Source organism: Cyclopterus lumpus, chromosome 14, assembly GCF_009769545.1.
Source record: "Cyclopterus lumpus isolate fCycLum1 chromosome 14, fCycLum1.pri, whole genome shotgun sequence".
Lineage (NCBI taxonomy): Eukaryota > Metazoa > Chordata > Actinopteri > Perciformes > Cyclopteridae > Cyclopterus > Cyclopterus lumpus.
In genome coordinates, this window is record NC_046979.1 from 21014659 (window position 1) to 21038040 (window position 23382).

A 23382-nucleotide genomic window follows, 5' to 3' on the forward strand; every position below is an offset into this window, starting at 1 on the left:
GCCAAAACACAAATTGGGTTACTTACACTCCCATCAAATTATTTTTCATATTCCATTAAATGAACTATGAATATTTTTCACAATAGTATCAACAATGTCCCTTTCCAGTTATGAGCTTAAAAAGACTCTAGAATAAAAAATCAAAAGCAAAGTCAGATTTTGAAAATGTATGGAAGAAACAATAATGGATGCTGATTAATTTACAAGTCATTTTAGAGAAATTGTAAATTCTTATTTTTGTTGGAACAGTACTGTTCTGTTACAGTTATGTTAGTGCATTAGAACTCTTATGCGTTTTCTAAAGGGGTTCCTGAAGTATGTTGTGGTCACTTTAACAATTAGAGGATGTCAGTAACAGGACGTTTGTTGTCATGTGATCAGTAATTAGGAAGTCAGGAAGCATGGCACTGAGAGGTTATATTTGTTTGTATCTGATTAATCCAGCTCTATCTGCACATGCCTCATGGTTGCATCGTGGGTATGTACTCTTGTTTCGTTCTTATCTATAACTACACTGTATTATGTTTTGACAATATTACATTTTCTAAAGTTTATGATAGAAGTTTGCTGGATTACAAGAAACATTGACAACACTCCTTACTTGTTTTGAAATTGATTTCTTGCACTTGGGACAAGTGTACATGGTGGTACAACCTACAGCACTGCCTGGAGCTTTGCGATAAACTCTACAACTTTTGATCTCTTCCCACATGTGTCACGGATCGAAGACCAGGGACCCAAGCACAATGGACGAAACGGAGGTAGCAAGAAATAGTCCTTTACTGAACAGAATATTTTCAGGACAAGACATGACCAATACACACTGGAGAACTTGGTCTCAAAACACAAGACAATCTGGCAGAGGACAAGTGCAAGTGAGGGAACCTAAGTAGTGAGTGACTAACGAGGGAATGGGTTGCAGGTGAGATGGGCGTGAGAACCAGGTGAAGGGAATGAAGGATGATCAGGTGTGAATGACCGGGTCTGAAATGACAAGAGAGTTAATAGACAAACCGATAAAGAAAACAACTATTAACAGAAAGAAGGTGTGGAGCTGAACTGTTACAACATGACATGCGCATGTCATAAACATGCTCAAAGAAACCATAGACAGATTCGAGTTGGGCAGGATATGCCATGTTGCAAACCCAGAAAACTTTGAACAATTTGTCAATAGTGCATGTCAAACCCTCATCTTGAAGAGGGATGGCGACTTTGTCGTTCTTGGCAATGATGATGTACTGAGCTGTTGTCCGGGGGTGTCCTAAACACACAAGCTTGGGCTGGGGGACTCCCACTGCTCCCTCAGGAGATCCCTCAAGAAGGCTTGGGATGCTCGTACCAGTCTAGGAAAGCACAAGTATATACAAATAGGGCTGGTAAGATATCACATAATGAGTTTTTATTATATGATGCACACATTTTATCCAAAGCAAAATATATAATTTAGTCATATTTCATAACAAAGTTTTGAATATATTCGAGAATACCAATGATAACATTGTAATACTGTAGTATACATCCCCTTATCGTGCAGTCTAGTATGATTAACAACTGGACATCTAACATGTGATTTTCCATACCCAAGCAGATATTGAAAAAGTCAGACATAGCCCTTATGTCAAAGCTAAAGCCTGATTAGCATGTGTTGATACTTGAGATTCACAGATAAGAAAAGGGGTGTGGGAAATTTAAAGATCAAAGCAGCTTTTCTTACCGGTTTTATGTCTACGATGTACGAAAGGGCTGATTTCACACTGCATTTGGTCCATCCTTTGGCCCTCCCTGACACAGTCGGAGGTAAATAGTGTGTGAGCATCTGAAGGGCTCTGAAGCAAAGTGACTCTAAGCAGAACACAAAAACAAATGGTATACATACATTTAGTGATGCCATCTCATTAAGTTGGCTATCAAATTATCACAAAAGAAAAAAGTCCACAAGGGTGTGCTGGGGGAATTCAGACTATCAATTATAATAGTCACAATTAGATATTTTTTCTAAAATGTTTAGCACTGGTGGAAATATTAAAACTATCTTATTTGATTTAATATAGTATGGTTGTGAAGAAGCTCTGGGATTCAGACACCTCATGCCTGTTGTAAAAAAATATGGCAAAGTCCTAGTGACCATCAAATAAATACAACATATTAAATGTATCTGATATGCATGGAAGATAACTCACCATCACTCTCCTCACCAGCTGGCAGGACATCAGGGTAATTTTTAAGTGCAGCCACTTTCAGTAGTTTCGTAACAATATGTCCTTCCCATTTCCAAAGGAAGAGGTCTTCCTTCCCCGGGAACATTTTCCCAAACTCTGCATCCAACTGAAAAGTAGCAGATAATACAGCAACTATATTAAAGGGGAACTACGCCCATTAAAAAAAAAAATCCTACATTGTATTCTTATGGTCAAAGACAATCCAAATAGTCCAAAATTAGTCAACACATACAACCATCCCCCAAAGTCCAATGTGTGTCTAAAACTACAATGTCATTAAGTATAATGTCTGGAACTGCTCCACAGACAATGAATTGGGAAATATGTTATAAATGACAGAGCCCCCAGGGGAATGTTCTGAGTACAATTTGTGTTACATGAAATATTGAAATTCCAATTTTAGGTGGTCTTCCCCTTTAATTAATATTAAAATGAAACACAGCTACATGTATAATTAAAAGCATACAAAAGGGTATATATGTCAGTTGATGTGCTTTAGATGGGCATCTGCAATACAATATGTTGTATACTTGTCTACAAAGCGAGGGTACTGCTGAAAAACCTGTGTCACGTTCTGTCACAATCCGTCACGTTCTGTCACGTTCTGTCACGATCTGTAACGATCTGTCACGTTCTGTCACGATCTGTCATGATCTGTCACATTCTGTCACGTTCTGTCACGTTCTGTCACGATCTGTCACAATCCATCACAATCCATCACGTTCTGTCACAATCCGTCACGTTCTGTCACAATCTGTCACATTCTGTCACGTTCTGTCACAATCCATCACGTTCTGTCACGTTCTGTCACGTTCTGTCACGATCTGTCACGATCTGTCACGATCTGTCACATTCTGTCACGTTCTGTCACGATCTGTCACGTTCTGTCACGTTCTGTCACGATCTGTCACGTTCTGTCATGATCTGTCACGATCTGTCACGATCTGTCACAATCTGTCACGTTCTTTCACAATCCGTCACGTTCTGTCACGATCTGTCACGATCTGTCACGATCAAACACGTTCTGTCACGATCTGTCACAATCAAACACGTTCTGTCACGTTCTGTCACAATCCGTCACGTTCTGTCACGTTCTGTCACAATCCGTCACGTTCTGTCACGATCTGTCACATTCTGTCACGTTCTGTTTGTGGGGCGACTATGGGTCAGTGGTTAGCATGCCCGTCTTTCAATCAAGAGGTTGGCAGTTCAATCCCCGCCCTAGTCGATGCGTCCTTGAGCAAGACACTTAACCCTGCATTGCTCCCCGTAGCTATGTCTACGGTGTATAATGTAAAGTGTCTTTGAGTATCTAGAAAAGCACTATATAAATTAAATGGATTATTATTATTATTATTATTCTGTCACAATCCATCACGTTCTGTCACAATCCGTCACGTTCTGTCACAATCTGTCACATTCTGTCACGTTTTGTCACGTTCTGTCACAATCCGTCACGTTCTGTCACGATCTGTCACATTCTGTCACGATCTGTCACCATCTGTCACGTTCTGTCACGTTCTGTCACATTCTGTCACATTCTGTCACGTTCTGTCACAATCCGTCACGTTCTGTCACGATCTGTCACGTTCTGTCACAATCACACACATTCTGTCACGATCTGTCACGATCTGTCACGATCTGTCACATTCTGTCACGTTCTGTCACAATCCGTCACGTTCTGTCACGATCTGTCACGATCTGTCACGATCTGTCACGATCTGTCACAATCAAACACGTTCTGTCACGATCTGTCACATTCTGTCACGTTCTGTCACAATCCGTCACGTTCTGTCACGATCTGTCACGATCTGTCACGATCTGTCACGATCTGTCACGATCTGTCACAATCAAACACGTTCTGTCACGATCTGTCACATTCTGTCACGTTCTGTCACAATCCGTCACGTTCTGTCACGATCTGTCACGATCTGTCACGATCTGTCACGATCTGTCACAATCAAACATGTTCTGTCACGATCTGTCACGATCTGTCACGATCTGTCACACACATTCTGTCACGATCTGTCACGATCTGTCACGATCTGTCACAATCTGTCACGTTCTGTCACAATCCGTCACGATCTGTCACGATCTGTCACCATCTGTCACGTTCTGTCATGATCTGTCACGATCTGTCACAATCTGTCACGTTCTGTCACAATCCGTCACGTTCTGTCACGATCTGTCACGATCTGTCACAATCAAACATGTTTTGTCACGATCTGTCACAATCAAACACGTTCTGTCACGATCTGTCACATTCTGTCACGATCTGTCACGTTCTGTCACAATCCGTCACGATCTGTCACGATCTGTCACGATCTGTCACGATCTGTCACGTTCTGTCACGACCTGTCATGATCTGTCACATTCTGTCACGTTCTGTCACAATTCCGTGTTTACCGGCTTTAATGGAGAGAGTTACCCAGTTTGACAGCTTGCTTTAGCCTGCTGCTTTAGCGTTCAGCTGGGCGGTAAATCAACAACACGCGCATGTCAGGGTCCCTCGAGCTAAACGTTAACATTACCTCGGTGGTGGCCATGTTTGTCGCCGGCGGGTATCTGTAGCGGATCTGTCCGGTGAAATGTTTCGGCGGAGGGAAACGTTTGAATGGCTCCGGGGCACAACACACAATGACGCCGTGGTCGGAGCATCACGTCGGGAGGCGCGAGCGTGGCAGTGCGCTGTGTGTATGGCTTTAAAACACGTGACGTCACCGAAGACGTGTATCGCTCACGCTCCCGGTGTGTCACGGTGAAAGGCTGTCCGCAGAGACTTCCGGTCTCAATCACAGCTGTGTGCAGCCTCCGCTCATCAATAGTTCTTCGAGCTATATACTATATACATTCATACATGGTGTCTCGCTATTGGACTTCTGTGCTCGCCACGGTATATATATACACACACTATATATATATATATATATATATATATATATATATATATATATACACTTGTATATATTATATATATATATAGTTATATACACATATATATATATATACATATATACACACACATATACACACACACACACACACACATATATATATACTTAAATATACATATATATACACACATGCAACAAGATTTTTTTATATATATATAGTTATATCTATATATTTAAAAAATCACACAGAGCAATACCTCTCTTAACCTCCAGGCATGTGTAACCTCTGTGAGATGTCTCCTGGCCAAATGAATCTCATGGAGCTGGGCAGGCTTGTGGTAACAGCAGTTTATTCCAAATCTGCATTCATGACAAAGGACAACATAGTACGGTCATCTTGTGTGGGCAACAGCGCATTCTCTGTCTATTCATGTTTGGTCTTCTGCGAAAGAGGCAACACGTTCAAACCGACTGTTTGATTATACCTGTTTTTGGTGAGTTCAAACAAAATATATATTGTACTATTATCATACTGGTTATTAATAATCTACGTTTTTGGTTAATTTAGGTAAACATTCTGTAAACCGTATCTTGTTAACAGAATATTCTTGTGTAACTTCTTTTTTTGTGAGACTGTTGCAGTGGACTTTATAGCGAGAATATGAATAAGAAACATATATAGAAACAACGAAACAAAAGTAATAGGCGTCTTCTGACTCCTCACCTCACCTACAAAGCCTTGATTGGTGATGCACCATCATATCTTAAGGAACTTGTAGTACCATATTGCCCCACTAGAGAGCTGCGCTCACTAAATGCGGGGCTACTTGTGGTTCCTAGAGTCCTAAAAAGTAGGATGGGAGCCAGAGCCTTCAGTTATCAACCTCCTCTTTTATGGAACCAGCTTCCACTTTCAGTCCGGGGGGCAGACACAGTCACCTCATTCAAGAATAGACTTAAGACTTTCCTCTTTAATAGTCCTTATAGTTAGGGCTGAATCAGGTTTGCCCTGACCGTATGTCAAAAGGTAGTGAACTGAAATGAATCTGTGCTCTTTGTGTTGACTATCTCTGTGACCATAAGTCATAATAATAAGTCATCTGATTTATAGTTATCCCAGACACTTTATCTCAAATGAGTTCTGTCATTCGACCTGTCATTCGACTGTTTTGGAAGCTGACGTTGACGGTTAGCTTCAGCGAGTACTTAAAAGTCACACTCAGCTGTTCACTCTTCAACTATCGTGGGCGGGCTGACATGTCGCTGTCATGGGATATTTTTTGTGGTGGCGTCTTCAATTGATAACCTATGCGGTCCCGCAGCCCACAGGGGCAAAACTGAAAGTTGCCCTCTAGGTAGAGCTCGCGGCCCCATGGTTAAGAATCACTGCTTTAGAGCCCAACTGATACTGGATTGTGTGGCCGATGCTGATATTTGAGAGTTTAAAAATCTTTAATCTATCAACAATATCAAAGTCCAGTGGCCCGTAGTCCTGTACATTTATTTGTTGTTCTTGCTGTTGCATGTTTTACTGCCTCACTGTTCTTACGATGATGCTGCTGATTGAGGCAACCGTTGCCGCTTTATGACAACTATTATTGCATATTTCTCTGGGCCATGGTACCTTATGCATGCTTACTGAGTCTTAAGTCCCCAACTGTGAAAATGTTGTTTTTGAAAAGCTAGACACCAACAAATATGTAGCTCAATATTCAATTAAATAAATGAAAGATCTATTTTTTTTCAATAGATTTTAACCTTTTAAATGAAAAAAAAGCAGAAAAAAAAAGCAGCATGTTGATTTGGAATTGAAAGGTCGATATTATGAATGTGTGCCAACAATTATGTTTCAAGTTGTATATAAATTATTGGATGCTTACATTTTCCTTGACGTGCACTCTAGGTGAGTAATGTGTATCCACCAAGCTATGAAAGATCGGAATAAAAATCAATGAAGCTTTGAACTATATTCGGCACAGGCATAAGTATTGCTTCATATTTATGAGCATCATACTGATTAGGAGGGCGTCCCCTTTACTATCTGTTGCTGTCCTTTGCTGAGGACAACTGAATTAAATAAACACTTCACGGAAGGATCCCTTGTATTGTGACTAATATATTTACTGAGAACCGTATATTACAGTGAAAATAAACTTGTCAGTACTCCCTGGTGGACTATGTAAACCAATAAAAAGCCTTGTCAAGACGATAGTCGTTGGGTTCTCAGACTGCATTATGGTCAAAGTCTCTTTTGCTCTCCACACGGACTGTTTACCTGTGTTCAACCAAAGCCTGCTCCAACGTGATTGGACAATACAACTCAGACTACAAACTGAAACAAGAACGCTTCCGATACCAAAATCTCATCACATTATCAAAACTTGCATATTGATGCTGAATCTGTTTAGAGATTTACTTGAACATTTTATCCCGAAAATCAGTTTGAAAAGCCAGTCCAATCCAGGCAGATTCACTTGTCACCTCTCGCACCGGCACACTTGTGGCTTTTAACATGCGACAGCAAACTAAAATTCCGGCCGCAAGTACTGCAACTGTATGGTTTCTCTCCCGTATGAACTCTAATGTGCCTCTTCAACGTCCCATTCTCACTGAACCGTTTCCCACAGAATGAGCAGCTAAACGGTTTCTCCCCCGTATGACTTCTCAAGTGTATAACTAATGTCTTCTTCTGACTAAAACTCTTGTTACACATCGAGCAGCTGAATGGTTTCTCCCCGGTGTGACTTCTCATATGAGTCTTCAGATTGACCTTTGCACTAAAACCTTTGTCACAGACCGTGCAGGTGAAAGGATTTTCCCCTGTATGTCTCCTCATGTGGGCGTGCAGATTTCCTTTGCAGCCAAATCTTTTATCACAAAGCTTGCAACTAAACGGCCTGTCGTGGGTGTGGGACTTAATGTGATTCAGAGTGCCCTCGTTTTTCAATGTGTCTGAACCTGACTCTTGTTCTCTTGTCTCCTTCCAATCATCATTACTGTCCTCAGTCTCTGAGTCACAGCAGTATGAAGACAGCAACTGATGACCGCTGTCAATTTCTGTTTCCATCTGTTGAGCTGAGCTGGAGGCTGGAGGCTCCGCTTCTTCGCTCTCCTCAGTCTGTCTTTGATGAAGCTGGGAGGGCTGGTCTTTATCTTCCTCATCCTCACTCTTCATAGAGACAGCAGTGAATGGGAACTTGGTGAGATGATCTTCCTCCGGTGCTTGAAGCTGCTCTCCCTCCCGGCTGTTCCAGAGCTCCTCCTGTTCCTCTTTAATGTGTGGAGGAACTGGGTCCTCCTGGTCCAGGGTCCTCGATTCCTTGCCTTCTTTCCTGATACTCAGATTTCTGGCATCTGGAGATAAAAAGAAAATACAGACAATCCCTTATTGCTATAAACCGTAATGGCACTTTGCTAACATGCTTTTCATTCTTATATCACAGGGTGCGGTTCCGTTGCATGTGCTACTGGCAAAGTTCATAAAGACAGCTTCTCCTCCGAGACACCTCAAAGTGAACAAACTGATGTTGTAACATAACCTGAGATGCTAACGTACACCACACCGGAACCATGGATCACAACTGTTTCATTTGATGTATTGTATATAGCGCCAAATGATAACTGAAGTTATCTCAGGGCACTTTTCATAAAGAGCAGGACACTCATTTATAAAACTGAGCGTAGGATCCACACTAAACGTTTGCGTACATACAAAGGAGGAAATGCATGTATGCATACCCTGCCAGTGAGCTATTTATAAATCCCAACTCAACCAGTAAATGTGTGCGCCACATCTACACGTCCACATTCAACCATTAACAGTCAATGTAAAGCACCTTATGAATGTTGATGCATAGAAATGAGCTGCTGGTCAGTGGGTCTTTACGGTGAATCACAGAGACTACCGAGAGGAAGAACACTCGTTCACTTCTAATTCTTCTATTTACTGTATCCACCACCTTGGGTGTCGATAGGTGAACACAATTTATTAATTTGTATATTTTCTTATGGCATTATGATTATGAAGAGAGTAAAATAGAGAGAGACAGATGTTTTTGAGGTGGATACTGGTATCGGGTAATGTTATCACGACATGTTGGCCCCACTTTACATTCACGTTTTTAAAATTTTTTCAATAAACACATTGTATCAGCAAATAGCCTTGATGTGCATCACTAAAGATTTGTTCGTTTAGAGAATTATGATAAATATTTTACAGTGTAAACATCAACTTGTTAGTGCTAACTGGTGGACAAAATATGTAATCTTCTGTACTGCAACTTTGTGTTACTCGTCAGCTGACATATATAGGGATAGATCTCTATATGATAACCTAAGGATTATTTTCATTATCGACTTTATTTTCTTGATTCTCGCTCATCTACAGAATGTCAGCAAATAGGAAATACATCCCAACATAATTTTTAGCAGATGGTGAATGTCAAATGTCTTCTTTTGTCTAAAATGAAAAGATTCACCATCATAGAAAACTTAAACACAAACAAAACGTATTAACATTAGAAGCTGGGGTATATCTTTTTTCATTAAAAACACAACACTGAAACAATTAATGGAGTATAAAGACGATGCAAATTATGTTCCTCAATCTAAGTTTCACAGCCATTCTCACACGCCGTTTCATTCGTTTGAGCGCCATGCATTGCGCTTTTATTATGGAGGTCTAAGTGAGCCAACTTCCGGTGTGGATAAATTCTGCACCGCTGCATGAGCCGAGGCTAGCATCCTTTTCACTAACGGACCGATCCACCGTCTCTGCGCCGGGTAAAAGCGCTGTGAACCGGCCACTATTCAGACCGGTGAACCCCACCGACCTGCTTTGTTGCTGTGGGATCCGGGCGCGACGACTCCCTCCATCAGCCTGCGCAGGAGGGCGCGCGCGCACACACACACACACACACACACACACACACACACACACACACACACACACACACACACACACACACACACACACACACACACACACACACACACACACACACACACACACACACACACACACACACACACACACGCGAGCGACATCCCCGTCTGTCCCAGGACCTCGCATCTGATTGGGAAGGAAAAAAAAATACTTTCACAGGGGGGGAGGAAAATAAAAAGGAGGAAGAAACCTTCCGAGAGAGCGACAGAGGAGGATCCTCTCTCCCAGGCGCACGCCGCCACACACGCCACTCACGCCACTCACGGCAGATTGGTGGGGCCCTAAACCTCGCCGGATTATCGCGCGCACGTCGGGCAGTAGGCCAGCGAGCAGCCCTCGCAGATGTACTTGTTACACCCGTTGCACACGGTGTACGTTTTAGAGTCCTTCTTCGAGGGGCAGATCTGACACCTCTTTCGCTTACTCGCCGACCCGTGTGGCACGACCTCCGTCTCGGCGGCGGCGACCCCGGCCGGATCCTCGGGCCCGTCGCGCTGGGCTCTGGCCCTCCGCGCGGCTTTCCCAGCCGCTCGAGAAACACCCTCCTCTTGTTCCGCTTGCCGGGCATCCAGTCGGGGTTGACTTCTCGCCGTATCACAAAGGCGTTGTAGGCGTACAACTTTGGGGTGGTTTTACCCATATCCCTGGCAGAGGTCGCTAAGGTAGTCAAAAAGCTCCTTGGTGGCAAGGCCTCAGGGGTGGATGAGATCCGCCCTGAGATGCTGAAAGCGCTGGACATTGTTGGGCTGTCTTGGTTGACACGCCTTTTCAGTGTCGCATGGGGGTCGGGAACAGTGCCCATGGACTGGCAGACCGGGGTGGTGGTTCCCATCTTCAAGAAAGGGGACCGGAGAGTGTGCTCGAACTATCGTGGTATCACACCGCTTGTCGAACCTCGGATTCAAGACGAACAGTGCGGATTCCGTCCCGGTCGTGGAACAGTGGACCAGCTCTTTACCCTCGCAAGATTACTGGAGGGGTCCTGGAAGTTTGCTCAACCAGTTTACATGTGCTTTGTAGACCTGGAGAAGGCTTTCGACCGGGTCCCTCGGGGGTTTTTGTATGGGGTGCCGGACCCGTTGGCACGGGCCATCCGGTCTCTGTACGCCTGCAGTAGGAGCTGTGTTCGTATCCTTAGTAGTAAGTCAGACACGTTCCCGGTGGGTGTTGGCCTCCGCCAGGGCTGCCCTTTATCTCCTGTCCGTGAAGTTCACGAACAGGATATCTAGGCGCAGCCAGGGGGCGGAGAGGATCCGGTTCGGGAGTCTCGGGATCGCCTCTCTGCTGTTCGCGGATGATGTGGTCCTGTTCGCCTCCTCGAACCGTGACCTCCAGCATTCACTGGGGCGTTTTGCAGCCGAGTGCGAAGCGGCAAGGATGAGAGTTAGCACCTCCAAATCTGAGGCCATGGTGCTCTGCCGGAAACCGGCAGATTGTTCCCTCCAGGTGGGGACAAACTGCCTACCCCAAGCGAGGGAGTTCAAGTATCTCGGGGTCTTGTTCACGAGTGAGGGTAAGGTGGAGCGGGAGATCGACAGGCGGATCGGTGCGGCTGCAGCAGTAAAACAGGCGCTGTACCGGTCCGTCTTGGTGAAGAGGGAGCTGACCCTCACCTATGGCCACGAACTCTGGGTTGTGACCGAAAGAACGAGATATCGGATACAAGCGGCCGAAATGAGCTTCCTCCGTAGGGTGGCCGGGCTCAGCCTTAGAGATAGGGTAAGGAGCTCGGACATCAGGGGGGAGCTTGGAGTCGAGTCGCTGCTCCTTCGTGTCGAAAGGAGTCAGCTGAGGTGGTTCGGGCATCTAGTCAGGATGCCTCCTGGACGCCTCCCATTAGAGGTTTTCCAGGCACGTCCAACTGGTAGGAGGCCCCGGGGAAGACCGAGGACACGCTGGAGGGATTATATCTCCCGGCTGGCCTGGAACGCCTCGGGATCCCCCAGAATGAGCTGGAAAGTGTTGCGGGTGAGAGGGAGGCCTGGGTCGGCCTGCTGAACCTGCTGCCACCGCGACCCGACCCCGGATAAGCGGCTGATAATGGATGGATGGATGGATGATTTAAGAAACCTTTCTGCCTTTTGTTGGTCATTTCTATAGTAATAATGAGGCTTTATTTAAATATAAAATGAGTTTTTTGGGGATCTGATTTGAGTCGTTAGCTTAACCCAAACTACTAAGGTTTATTGAACAATTACCTCTTTTTCTAAAAACAAATTTACAATTCGTGATTTTTTTTTTGCAGTTTTATCTGATGTTGGTGTGACGTGGAACAGGGCCTAACTCCTTGGGGACCAACAAACACACTTTTCACAGGTATGCTGATCCCAGCAGTACTTCTCAGGATTCTGTAACGGTGTGGTATTGTGTGGTATCAATGGCCTAGCTCTTTGTATTCTGTAGTTTTGTTTTTTGATAGAAGATACATGCTGACTTCCAACGCATTACAACCACCCCACTGGAATCTACCTTCATGGCACAGTTGGCGAGCCATTTTGCCCAACTGACGTCTAGACATCTTCCAGACGAAGGGTGGAGTTGCTGGCCAGAAACTAGCTAAATATCTAAAGATATATGTATAGAAAATATGTATACCAATTGTCATACTGTTGAGCACTGAAATGTGCCAGTCTACTACCATTAGAGCTCCATTTGCCTCACTACAGCCTGGATTATTTTCAAGGTGCACATTTACTCAAGGAAATCTGATGCCATGGCATACAGGTTAGACAATCAGGAAAGGGAAAGAGCAGCACCTGCCTTGAGCAAGGCCAGCAGATCAGACTGTGGTTGTATAATTCTCTTACTGTATTTAGTTAAAGATGGCAGTTCATTTACACACAGTTGTGGCTAAGTTTCTCCTGTGTGCATTTCCTTGACCAGACACTGACCCCCAAGTTGTTCCGTGCTTTTCATCTTAAATGCAGAGGTCAAATTTCATGTATATTTGTGATGATTAAAAAAATTAAGTTATATTGTAGGTTTAGGTTATTACATCATATTAATAATGTCCAATTTATTGAAATTGTTGTACTTATTTATGTATTTCTAATTATTTAATAATTGAATTGTGTTGTATGTGTCTTTTACACAGGAGACAAGTGATGTCAACCTTCAATAAGGATTAAAGGTTGACATCACTTGTCTCCTGTGTAAAAGACACCAAAAGCACCAAAACACCAAAAGCGGTCAATGCATAGACGTGATTTTTCACTGTGTGGCGCGAAAAATTCGCCAGAGTTGAAATATTTCATTTGAATTGATTTGCCAGTCACATGTTATGTGTTAAGATCATAATGTCACCCACATCGATTTTCAGAAGTTCATGTTATACTTAACAGTATGTTGAGAATATTCATATGAAAATGAACAACTGGCTGCACAGTATTGTGAACAGGTACCCTTTTCTAAACATTCCCTGACATCCAAAAACAGTATGGCTTTGACAAGCTTTGTGGTCTGGAAATGAAATCCAGAACTGTAAAACAACATGCTTGTTGTTATGGAATGACGATAATCCATGAAAAGGCTAAATCTCTTTAATTTGTTTTATCTGTTTTACTCAAATGAACCAAACTGTTTAAAAGAAGAAAATACCCTAACTAACCAATATTAGTCTGTCTCTTAATCTTATCTGACCTATGGCACTCAGAACGAAGTTGTCATTCCTATGTAAATCTTTAACCTCACAGATTTTTTAGGGATTATTATGCAATGTTGATACAGTAAAGTATTACACATTTCATGAATACGTGTTTTTTTTCTCTCTCCTATTTTCTTTAAACATACAGGATATCGAAGGAGATGACATCCTGAGAGACCTGCAAAAGCTGAGCATGCGCATATGTCATCAACAAGGAGGAGAAATGGGACATTGTGATGACGTTGGAATTTTCGTTGAAGGACTAATCATCCTCGACAACTGGATCTGTGGCCCGAGCTTGTGCAAAGATTCTAGGAGTCGTCTATGTTCTGAACATGGCTTACCCCAAAGAGCAAAAATACTACTATGAATTAATTCAGAAAGTGCTCTTTAGAATGCATGGTGAACACCTTTCCCCCAAAATCCTTGGACTAAAGATCAAAGAACAACATATATGCTGGACTGTAGGAAATCTTCAGCTGCTTTTGTAAATTGGTGCCCTTAAAGCTTGGCAAAAGAAGAGTATGAGTCGACTTAATTAAAAAAGCACAAGTCAAACATCAAACCGGAGAAACGATGTGGCACACTGAGGATATGATGTTTGTTATAATGTTTGTTTCATTTATTCAATTCAATTTATTTTATATAGCCCAATATCACAAATTACGAATTTGCCTCAGAGGGCTTTACAATCAGTACACATACAACATTTATTGATGTAACAGTCTCGGTTATATACATCCAGTTGTGGAAAAGAATGTGGAAATATGTCATTTCTTGCTATGTTTGTTTCATGTAACAATGTGTGGAAGGTTAGTTTCCCCATTGCTCCACATATCTGTTCTGATGTCTTCATTGTCACTATTTATAGTGGAGGAGTAGAGGCTGAATTGGTATGTGAATTACATGCTTCATGTAGGAATACTTTTTATATACTTATGTTTTTTTTATTTGCTATGAATGGCACTGTAAGAAGTTGTCATGCTACACTGTGTTTAAGTGGATGGTGCTATTACATTGTGTTTCAATAAGATTAAGTAAGAGTTGTATTAACATGCTTTATTTGAATAAAAGAATATACTACGATATGGCAACGTTATTTTCGCTGATTGTCTCCTGGTGTGAGTGAACGCTGGCGCATCTAGCTGCCGCTGCTCTCCGGTTGTTTTATTGTTTTTTCGATGATTTTTCGACGATTTTCTGCACAGTTTGCAGCAGACCACCTACTTACTGTCATCCCGTTTAGTTTAATAGGAACTGTGCTTAAAGCGAGTTTGTTGTCCTGCCTACCCGAACGCTGACAGCTACGCTGCTCGGCGAACATCTGCCCGTGGCCGTGGATCATGTGGAGCTACAAGCTTGCTGTGAGCGTTGTGCTCCTGTGGACTGTCCTGTCCCTTCTAATACTCACAGTATCACCCCTGATCCACTACCTGAGCGCGGAGCTCCTCCAATTTAGATTCCTCCGTTCTGCTCCTCCGCCTGTATTATACAACTTCCCGGACATCGCTCGCCACCGCCGGAGGTACATTCACCGCGGATCGGGGCGACACCACCGCATCGATGACTCCACTGCCATCAACTCCATCTGGTCCTCCACCCGCCGTCAGAAAAAACCAACCCACAGGAAGGTGGACCACACCAAGTTAGCCAGCCTAGCCAGGTCGGCTAACGTTAGCTTCACCAACCAACACTCCGACGTCAAGTTTGGATTATTTAACATCCGTTCCCTCTCAGGCAAGGGACAGCTACTACAAGACCTCCTCCTCGACCACAAGTTGGACTTTCTCTGCCTGACTGAGACGTGGCAAACCCCTGACGACTTCTCTCATCTGAACGAGTCTGTTCCACCTGGGTTTGTTTACACCGCACACCCCCGTCTCACCGGAAGAGGAGGAGGTCTCGCGATACTTCACCGCGAGACTTGGAAGGTCTCGTCATTATCTTTGCCAGTATCCCAGACATTCGAATCTGTGGCTCTACAGCTGAATGGTCCTACTCCAACCGTTTTACTCAACATTTACCGCCCACCCAAACCAAACAAGGACTTCATCAATGAATTCACCACACTTCTCACACACATCTGCTCACTGTCTCCCAACATCATTCTGTTGGGCGATCTGAATATTCACATGGACAACACTAATCATCCCCTCACTAAGGACTTCACTTTTTGCTTGGACAGTTTTGGTCTCCTTCAACATATTCACTTCCCCACCCACTCTAAAGGTCACATTTTGGACTTGGTCATTTGCTCTGGTGTCACTCCCCTCAACTGCTCTGCTGTCGATCTCCCTATCTCAGACCACATGCTCATTTTATTTAATTTAAGTTTAACATTATCCAAATACAAACAGTTACGTGTCATATCCTTCCGCAACATCACAAACATTAATCTGGCTGACCTCACAACAGGCATTGACAGTTTCCCCATCATCACCCCCCCACACACCCTGGATCATCTGGTTAATCTTTACAATGATAGTCTCCATACTCTGCTGAACTCACTTGCTCCCCTCAAAACCCGGACTGTCTCATTCCCCCACTCTGCCCCCTGGTTCTCCGCTCAGCTCCGCCAGTTGAAAGCCAAGGGTCGTCAGTTGGAGAGGCTTTTCACCAAAACCGGACTCACGATCCATAAACAGATGCACCATGCCCACATCCTCCTCTACAAAGATGCCCTCTCCTCAGCCAAATCACAATTCTTTACTGACAAAATCACTGCTGGTGCTGGGAACACCAGGACCCTTTTCTCTGTGGTCAACAATTCATTCCGCCCCCCAGATTCCCTTCCCCCTCACTTCTACTCTACGGAAAACTGTAACTCCCTAATGTAATTTTTTAACACTAAAATAACTATCAGCAACTGACCCCTCATACGTCCAGCTGTCCTTCTACTTTTGTTCCCCCCCCCCGTCTCTGTACCTCTCTCCTGCTTCCAACTCCCCTCTGCCATCGTTTTATCAAAACTCATCCAGACTTCCAAGCCATCCACCTGCCAACTCGACCACCTCCCATCCTCCCTGATTATAGCCTCCCTCACCTCTCTGCTACCCCTGATAACGGCCATCATCCATTCCTCTCTCACCTCTGGTTCTGTCCCATCACCTCTCAAATCCGCTGCTGTTACTCCAATTCTCAAGAAACCTGGTTTAGACCCCAACATTTTCAATAACCTCCGTCCCATTTCCAAACTACCATTTCTCTCTAAAATCTTAGAAAAAACAGTGGCATCTCAGATTCAGGCTCACCTCTCAAACAACAATCTATTTCAGTCCGGTTTTCGCCCCCGTCACAGCACAGAAACCGCCCTCATCAAGATCTCAAATGACCTCCTCATGGCAGCTGACTCTGGACTACTATCAATCCTCATCCTCCTCGATCTGAGCGTCGCCTTCGACACCATCTCCCACACCATCCTCCTCGACCGTCTAGCCTCCATTGGAATTTCAGATACACCCCTTTCATGGTTTCACTAATATCTCTCTGGCCGTACTCAGTTCATTCAGTTAAAATCATTCACATCACATCCCTCCCTCCTCTCCTCTGGTGTTCCCCAGGGATCTGTCCTTGGTCCTATCCTGTTTATTATCTACCTCCTCCCACTTGGACTCATTTTCCGCAAACATAATATTCAATTCCACTGTTACGCGGACGACACCCAGCTCTATGTTTCCTCCAAACCCTCTTCCACTTCCCCGCCCCCCTCCCTCTGTGCCTGTTTACAGGAAATAAAAAAACTGGTTCACCTCAAACTTCCTCAAATTGAACAGCAATAAAACCGAGGTTGTCCTCATCGGCTCCAAGTCCACTCTCACCAAGCATCCCAGTTTCGCCCTCACAATAGACAACTCCTCGGTCTCCCCCTCCCCTCAGGCTAAGAGTCTGGGTGTCGTCCTCTACAGCACACTGTCATTCCACACTCACATCAACACCACCATCCGGTCTGCCTACTTCCACCTCCGAAATATCAACCGCCTCCGCCCTTCACTCACACCCAACAGCGCCGCAATCCTGGTCCACTCTCTTGTCACCTCCCGCTTGGATTATTGTAATTCCCTCCTCTTTGGTCTCCCCCACAAACTCCTCCATAAACTCCAACTGGTCCAGAACGCTGCTGCCCGCATCATCACCAAGACCCCTTCCATCTCTCACATCACCCCTGTTCTACGACAACTCCACTGGCTCCCCATCAAACACCGCATTGACTTTAAGATCCTCCTCCATGCATTCAAGGCCATTCACAACCTCGCCCCTCCATATCTGTCTCACCTCCTCCAAATCAACATCCCCACCCGGTCTCTCAGGTCTGCCTCCTCCATCAACCTGACTGTCCCCCCAGCTCGTCTGTCCACCATGGGGTCAAGAGCCTTCAGCCGCTCTGCCCCTCGCCTCTGGAACTCCCTCCCCCCTGACATCAGAAACATTGACTATCATTTTATTCAAAACCCACCTCAAAACCCACCTTTTCAGGCAGGCCTATGCCTGACATGTTCCCCTCTGGGTTGCTCTGCTGCAAACTGTTCTGCTTTTAACTGTGCTGCTTTTTAAATTGTGTCAGATTTTTAAATATGTTGTACGGCGACCTTGAGTGCCTTGAAAGGCGCCTTATAAAACAAATGTATTATTATTACTAAGAATGGCTCATAGTATTTAATTTAATGAAGCTCAATTGTATTATGTACAAATTTATACAATAAATTGATTTGCATGTAAACAAAAAAAAAATGTTCCAGATACCTAATCCATTTGAGTAAACTGAACATGGGTTTAGTTGGAATTACTTAATACATTTAAGTTAACTCTACTCAAAAATAGTTGAGCAGAAATTATAAATAAAATTAGGCTGAAATTAGTTGAAAATAATTAGTACAATTTACTTAAAAAATATGTCTGGATTTAGATAACATTGTTGTGTGCATTTACTTACCTAAATAAAATTGAGTAAATTCAACACAACATTTTTTCAGTGTGCTACAACCTGATGAATGACATTCAGTACTGTCCTCCCTGTTGTTATCACTGGTCCAATATTAACAGGACCCTGTCCAGAGAGGTGGGCTTACAGTTTAACAGCTAACGGAAGGAATAATACAAAGTATCTGCAAGTTGTTGCTGCTGCTGGGTCATGCACCACTGACTTATGTACCTAGTCTCCCACGTATGGTCAGGAAGCCAGGTATAGGTGCTGGTCTGTGGGCAGTTCGTCACTATAACTCATCAGACCTGATTAGTAAGCCTCGATCAATGTATGTATTGTTTAGGGCTTTATTCATTCAGAGTCAGGTGTATAATAGCAGTTGTGCACGTACTTTAATTTGTTTTGCTTCACGGCAACAATTGTCTTTCAGAAGAATATGAAGGAATAGTTTAGGAGTTGTGGCTGTTGTAGATCAGATATGATGAATTGTGTCAACATACTGTATTCAGTTGTTGTACAGGTAAAATAAACTAGATGATTTCTTCAAGTTAAGATTGTCATCCACATTTTGTTTTAATCTTTTAATAATGAATCCAATATACTAAACTGTGATAAAGATTTCACCAGACTGTCTTTTTGACATCTTACAAAATGATATCCTGCCTTGTATGCTAATATAAATACATTGATATATTAAGGAAATGTTTTACAAAATGAATGGCAATTCATGAAAAATGTTCAAATGTATTTTCACATTTTCAAGCAGATCTGGGCAATTGATGTGGGTGTATATATAATTATATTTGCTTTAAAATCAAATGTTTAAAAGGTTTCTTGAAGAAGGATTTATTAAAGAATACAAAAAAGTAAGTACTGTGGCGTCGTCGTCAAACACAAAACACTTATTCTGAGCTAACCCTTCATTTACTGGTGTGTCATTTAGGTCTGCGATTGGATCTGTCCCATAAATACAAATCATATGCCTAATAGCATCTATTTCTGTCCAGTATTCAAAAGTTGAACGTTATTAGTCTCTTCTTCTAAGCTGGTTTGCTTTGTCAAGGAAACAAAAGGTTGTCTTCTTATACACACTTTATAAAACAGACTTGGTTCATTTGGATCCGGATTCTTATACCTCTATGTATTAAACCTTGCAGGTAGTCTGATGTCTTAGGAACGGCTCTAGTTATTTTGTTTCCGGGCGTGGTTAATTCTTCCCCTTCACGCAGACAGGGGAGTCTCTAGACCACCTGGGGGCCCTAGACAAGAAGGACCATGGGGCAAAAACATAATTCCAAATACAAATTAGCACCAGTTTAGACAGACTAAACTGACAGCAGAATTGATTTGATGCTGGTATCAGTTTTAACATTTGACAACAAATGCTTTATTCTGGGAGAAAATATCATTGGCGTTGGCAGCAAAGGACTAACTTATTGTGTGGCTATGAATGTGTTTAGAAGAAAATGGCTGGTCCAGAACGCTGCTGCCCGCATCATCACCAAGACCCCTTCCATCTCTCACATCACCCCTGTTCTACGACAACTCCACTGGCTCCCCATCAAACACCGCATTGACTTTAAGATCCTCCTCCATGCATTCAAGGCCATCCACAACCTCGCCCCTCCATATCTGTCTCACCTCCTCCAAATCAACATCCCCACCCGGTCTCTCAGGTCTGCCTCCTCCATCAACCTGACTGTCCCCCCAGCTCGTCTGTCCACCATGGGGTCAAGAGCCTTTAGCCGCTCTGCCCCTCGCCTCTGGAACTCCCTCCCCCCTGACATCAGAAACATTGACTCTTTCATTTTATTGAAAACCCACCTCAAAACCTTTGGTCTCCCCCACAAACTCCTTCATAAACTCCAACTGGTCCAGAACGCTGCTGCCCGCATCATCACCAAGACCCCTTCCATCTCTCACATCACCCCTGTTCTACGACAACTCCACTGGCTCCCCATCAAACACCGCATTGACTTTAAGATCCTCCTCCATGCATTCAAGGCCATCCACAACCTCGCCCCTCCATATCTGTCTCACATCCTCCAAATCAACATCCCCACCCGGTCTCTCAGGTCTGCCTCCTCCATCAACCTGACTGTCCCCCCAGCTCGTCTGTCCACCATGGGGTCAAGAGCCTTCAGCCGCTCTGCCCCTCGCCTCTGGAACTCCCTCCCCCCTGACATCAGAAACATTGACTCTATCATTTTATTCAAAACCCACCTTTTCAGGCAGGCCTATGCCTGACGTGTTCCCCTCTGGGTTGCTCTGCTGCAGACAGTTCTGCTTTTAACTGTGCTGCTTTTTAAATTGTGTCCGATTTTTAAATATGTTGTACGGCGACCTTGAGTGCCTTGAAAGGCGCCTTATAAAACCAATGTATTATTATTATTATTATTATTATTATTAACCCAGCTGAAAGTTTGGGGCGGGACACTATAAATATAGCTTTGCCAGTGTGGTTCCTTATCACACTGATCAAGATGGCCAAAAGATTCTCTGTTGAGAGGGCCTTGGAATTGATTTTTGAAGAGAGAGAAGATGGTTATGAAGTAGATGAAGAAGTGTCAGAATATGAAGATCATATTTCTGAAAATTCAGAGTCTGACTTAGAAGAAGAGGATGAGATTGAGCATCAGCCCAAAAGAAGACGAGCCACAGGACCAGCCCATCAGCAGCCAGCCCCAGCCCGTCAGCAGCCAGCCCATCAGCAGCCAGCCCCAGCCCATCAGCAACCAGCCAGTGAAGAAATATGGATGTCAAAGAATGGAGAAATTGAATGGTCTTTTTGCCCAAGAAGTGAGCCACCACGCATGGCTGCCAATGTGATTAGGATGCAACCAGGGCCAACACGAATGGCAGTTTCTCATGTGCATGACATCATGTCTTCTTTTGAGCTTTTCATTCCAGATGTCATCCAGAAAATTATTCTGGATTGCACTAATTTAGAAGGAAGACGTGTTTTTGGCGAGAGGTGGAAGGAGATGGACCAAACCCATTTATATGCCTACTTTGGGCTTCTTATTCTTGCTGGAGTTTTCAGGTCCAAAGGGGAATCCACAGAATCCCTGTGGAATGCGGAAACTGGCAGAGAACTTTTCCGTGCAACAATGTCTCTGCAAAACTTCCAAATAATTTCCCGGGCCATCTGGTTTGATAACCGAGAAGACAGACCAGCTCGACGGCAGGGAGACAAGCTAGCTGCTATCAGGACAGTGTGGGACAAGTGGGTGCGACGCCTCCCCCTGTTTTACAACCCTGGGCCTAATGTCACCATTGATGAGCAGCTGATGCCATTTAGGGGCCGCTGCCCCTTCACACAGTACATACCATCGAAACCTGCCAAGTATGGTATAAAGATCTGGGCTGCCTGTGATGCGACTTCCTCTTATGCTTGGAATTTACAAGTATACACTGGTAAAGCTGATGGAGGACACCCTGAGAAAAATCAAGGGATGAGAGTTGTCCTGGACATGGCTCAGGGACTCAGTGGACATAATATCACATGTGACAATTTTTTTACATCGTACAAGCTGGGACAGGAGCTTCTAAAGAGGAAGCTGACCATGGTAGGAACGATGAGAAAAAAACGGTCTGAGCTCCCTCCTCAATTGCTGCCTAAAAAGAACAGGCCTGTCAACTCGTCCAAGTTTGTCTACACGGCTGACACGTCCCTGGTATCCTATGTGCCAAAGAAAAGCAAGAATGTGGTACTCATGAGTACACTGCACAGGGATGGAAGAATCTGTGGCCTGGAGCATCAGAAACCAGAGATAATCATGGACTACAATGCCACAAAAGGAGGGGTGGACAACATGGACAAGCTGGTGTCTGCCTACAGCTGCAAGAGGAGGACCCTACGCTGGCCACTGGTGATTTTCTTTGACATTCTGGACATCCCGGCGTACAACGCCTTTGTCATCTGGATGGCATTGAACCCAGAGTGGAACAGGGAGAAGCTCCAGAGGAGACGCCTCTTTCTCGAGGAACTTGGAAAGGCACTGGTGAAACCACAAATCCTGAGAAGACAGCATGTTCCGAGAACCTCAGCCTCTGCAGCCACCGTGAGGAGGATTCAGGAGGACAATGCCAGTGCCCCATCCACCCAACCTACAGAACCACCATCTGCAGAGCCTGAGGTAAGTGTGTGATGCTGTTGCAGTATATGTTTGACACTCATACCTTGCGAGACAGAGGTTTTAGTAAAATTCATGATCTTTTCATCTTTCTAGGTTGCGGCCGGCAGCAACAAAAAGAAACGCTGCGAAGTGTGTGGACCCAAGACGGACAGAAAGACGCAATATACATGCATCAAGTGCAAGAAGTACATATGCAACACACACACAGTAAAACTCTGCCACTCATGTGTTGAATAGGCTGGTGTTGTATAGGCTGGTATGAAAAGGTAATGTTTTCAACAATGTAATGTGTTCAATGTAAACTGTGTGTTGTGTTATGTAAAATGACCTGATTACTAATGAAATTCAGTGAAATTCAAATAAATAAAAATCAATAGTTATGAACAACCTTGCTACATTTGTAAATGTGTTGAATTTTGTCCACTCACATCTTGATTATAATTGATTTTCTTGATTTTATCAACAAAACCCCAAAGAACGAGTAGCACTTTAATTTGTAAATGTGTGATAACAAAGTTAAAGGGCAAATATTAACCATATTTGCTGTTTATATTGCTTCTAATTGGGTTGAAGAAAACATCTGTTGAGTATTTTAACATAAAATAGTTTGATTGTGTT

At 43.8% G+C, this 23382-nt stretch overlaps 2 protein-coding genes across 5 annotated transcripts; both read right to left on the reverse strand.

Moving 5' to 3' along the window:
- Positions 1-936: 936 nt before the first annotated feature.
- LOC117742958 lies at positions 937-4935 on the reverse strand. 2 transcript variants are annotated; one of them, XM_034550651.1, is made up of 5 exons: positions 4754-4935; positions 2184-2328; positions 1718-1845; positions 1190-1346; positions 937-984 (listed from the first exon to the last, which is right to left on the reverse strand). In XM_034550651.1, the coding sequence occupies exons 1-5, from the start codon at positions 4766-4768 to the stop codon at positions 965-967; spliced, it is 465 nt and encodes a 154-aa protein (XP_034406542.1). In that variant the 5' UTR covers positions 4769-4935; the 3' UTR covers positions 937-964. The 2 variants fall into 2 exon arrangements, with proteins under 2 accessions (XP_034406542.1, XP_034406541.1); XM_034550650.1 differs by lacking the exon at positions 937-984 and having other exon boundaries at positions 991-1346.
- A 1111-nt stretch (positions 4936-6046) lies between these two features.
- LOC117743042 (zinc finger protein 2 homolog) lies at positions 6047-15293 on the reverse strand. Of its 3 annotated transcripts, none has more exons than XM_034550770.1 (2): positions 9949-10038; positions 6047-8470 (listed from the first exon to the last, which is right to left on the reverse strand). In XM_034550770.1, exons 1-2 carry the CDS (start codon positions 9989-9991, stop codon positions 7587-7589), a joined length of 927 nt encoding a protein of 308 aa, XP_034406661.1. In that variant the 5' UTR covers positions 9992-10038; the 3' UTR covers positions 6047-7586. The 3 variants fall into 3 exon arrangements, 1 of the variants encoding a protein (XP_034406661.1); XR_004611064.1 differs by lacking the exon at positions 9949-10038 and adding an exon at positions 15116-15293 and having other exon boundaries at positions 8357-8470; XR_004611065.1 differs by lacking the exons at positions 6047-8470; positions 9949-10038 and adding exons at positions 10141-10187; positions 15116-15293.
- Between the last annotated feature and the right edge of the window lie 8089 nt (positions 15294-23382).

What these genes read in the sequence shown, in the direction of transcription:
- LOC117742958 (XM_034550650.1), bottom strand. An exon ending in AGCTGGTGAGGAGAGTGATG is followed by an intron (nt 1,846 to 2,183) that starts GTGAGTTATCTT and finishes TGTTCTGCTTAG; the next exon opens with AGTCACTTTGCTTCAGAGCC. An exon ending in ACATCGTAGACATAAAACCG is followed by an intron (nt 1,347 to 1,717) that starts GTAAGAAAAGCT and finishes GTGCTTTCCTAG; the next exon opens with ACTGGTACGAGCATCCCAAG.
- LOC117743042 (XM_034550770.1), bottom strand. Translation starts at nt 9,991, where the DNA reads ATGGAGGGAGTCGTCGCGCCCGGATCCCACAGCAACAAAGCAG. An exon ending in ATCCCACAGCAACAAAGCAG is followed by an intron (nt 8,471 to 9,948) that starts GTCGGTGGGGTT and finishes TTTTATCTCCAG; the next exon opens with ATGCCAGAAATCTGAGTATC.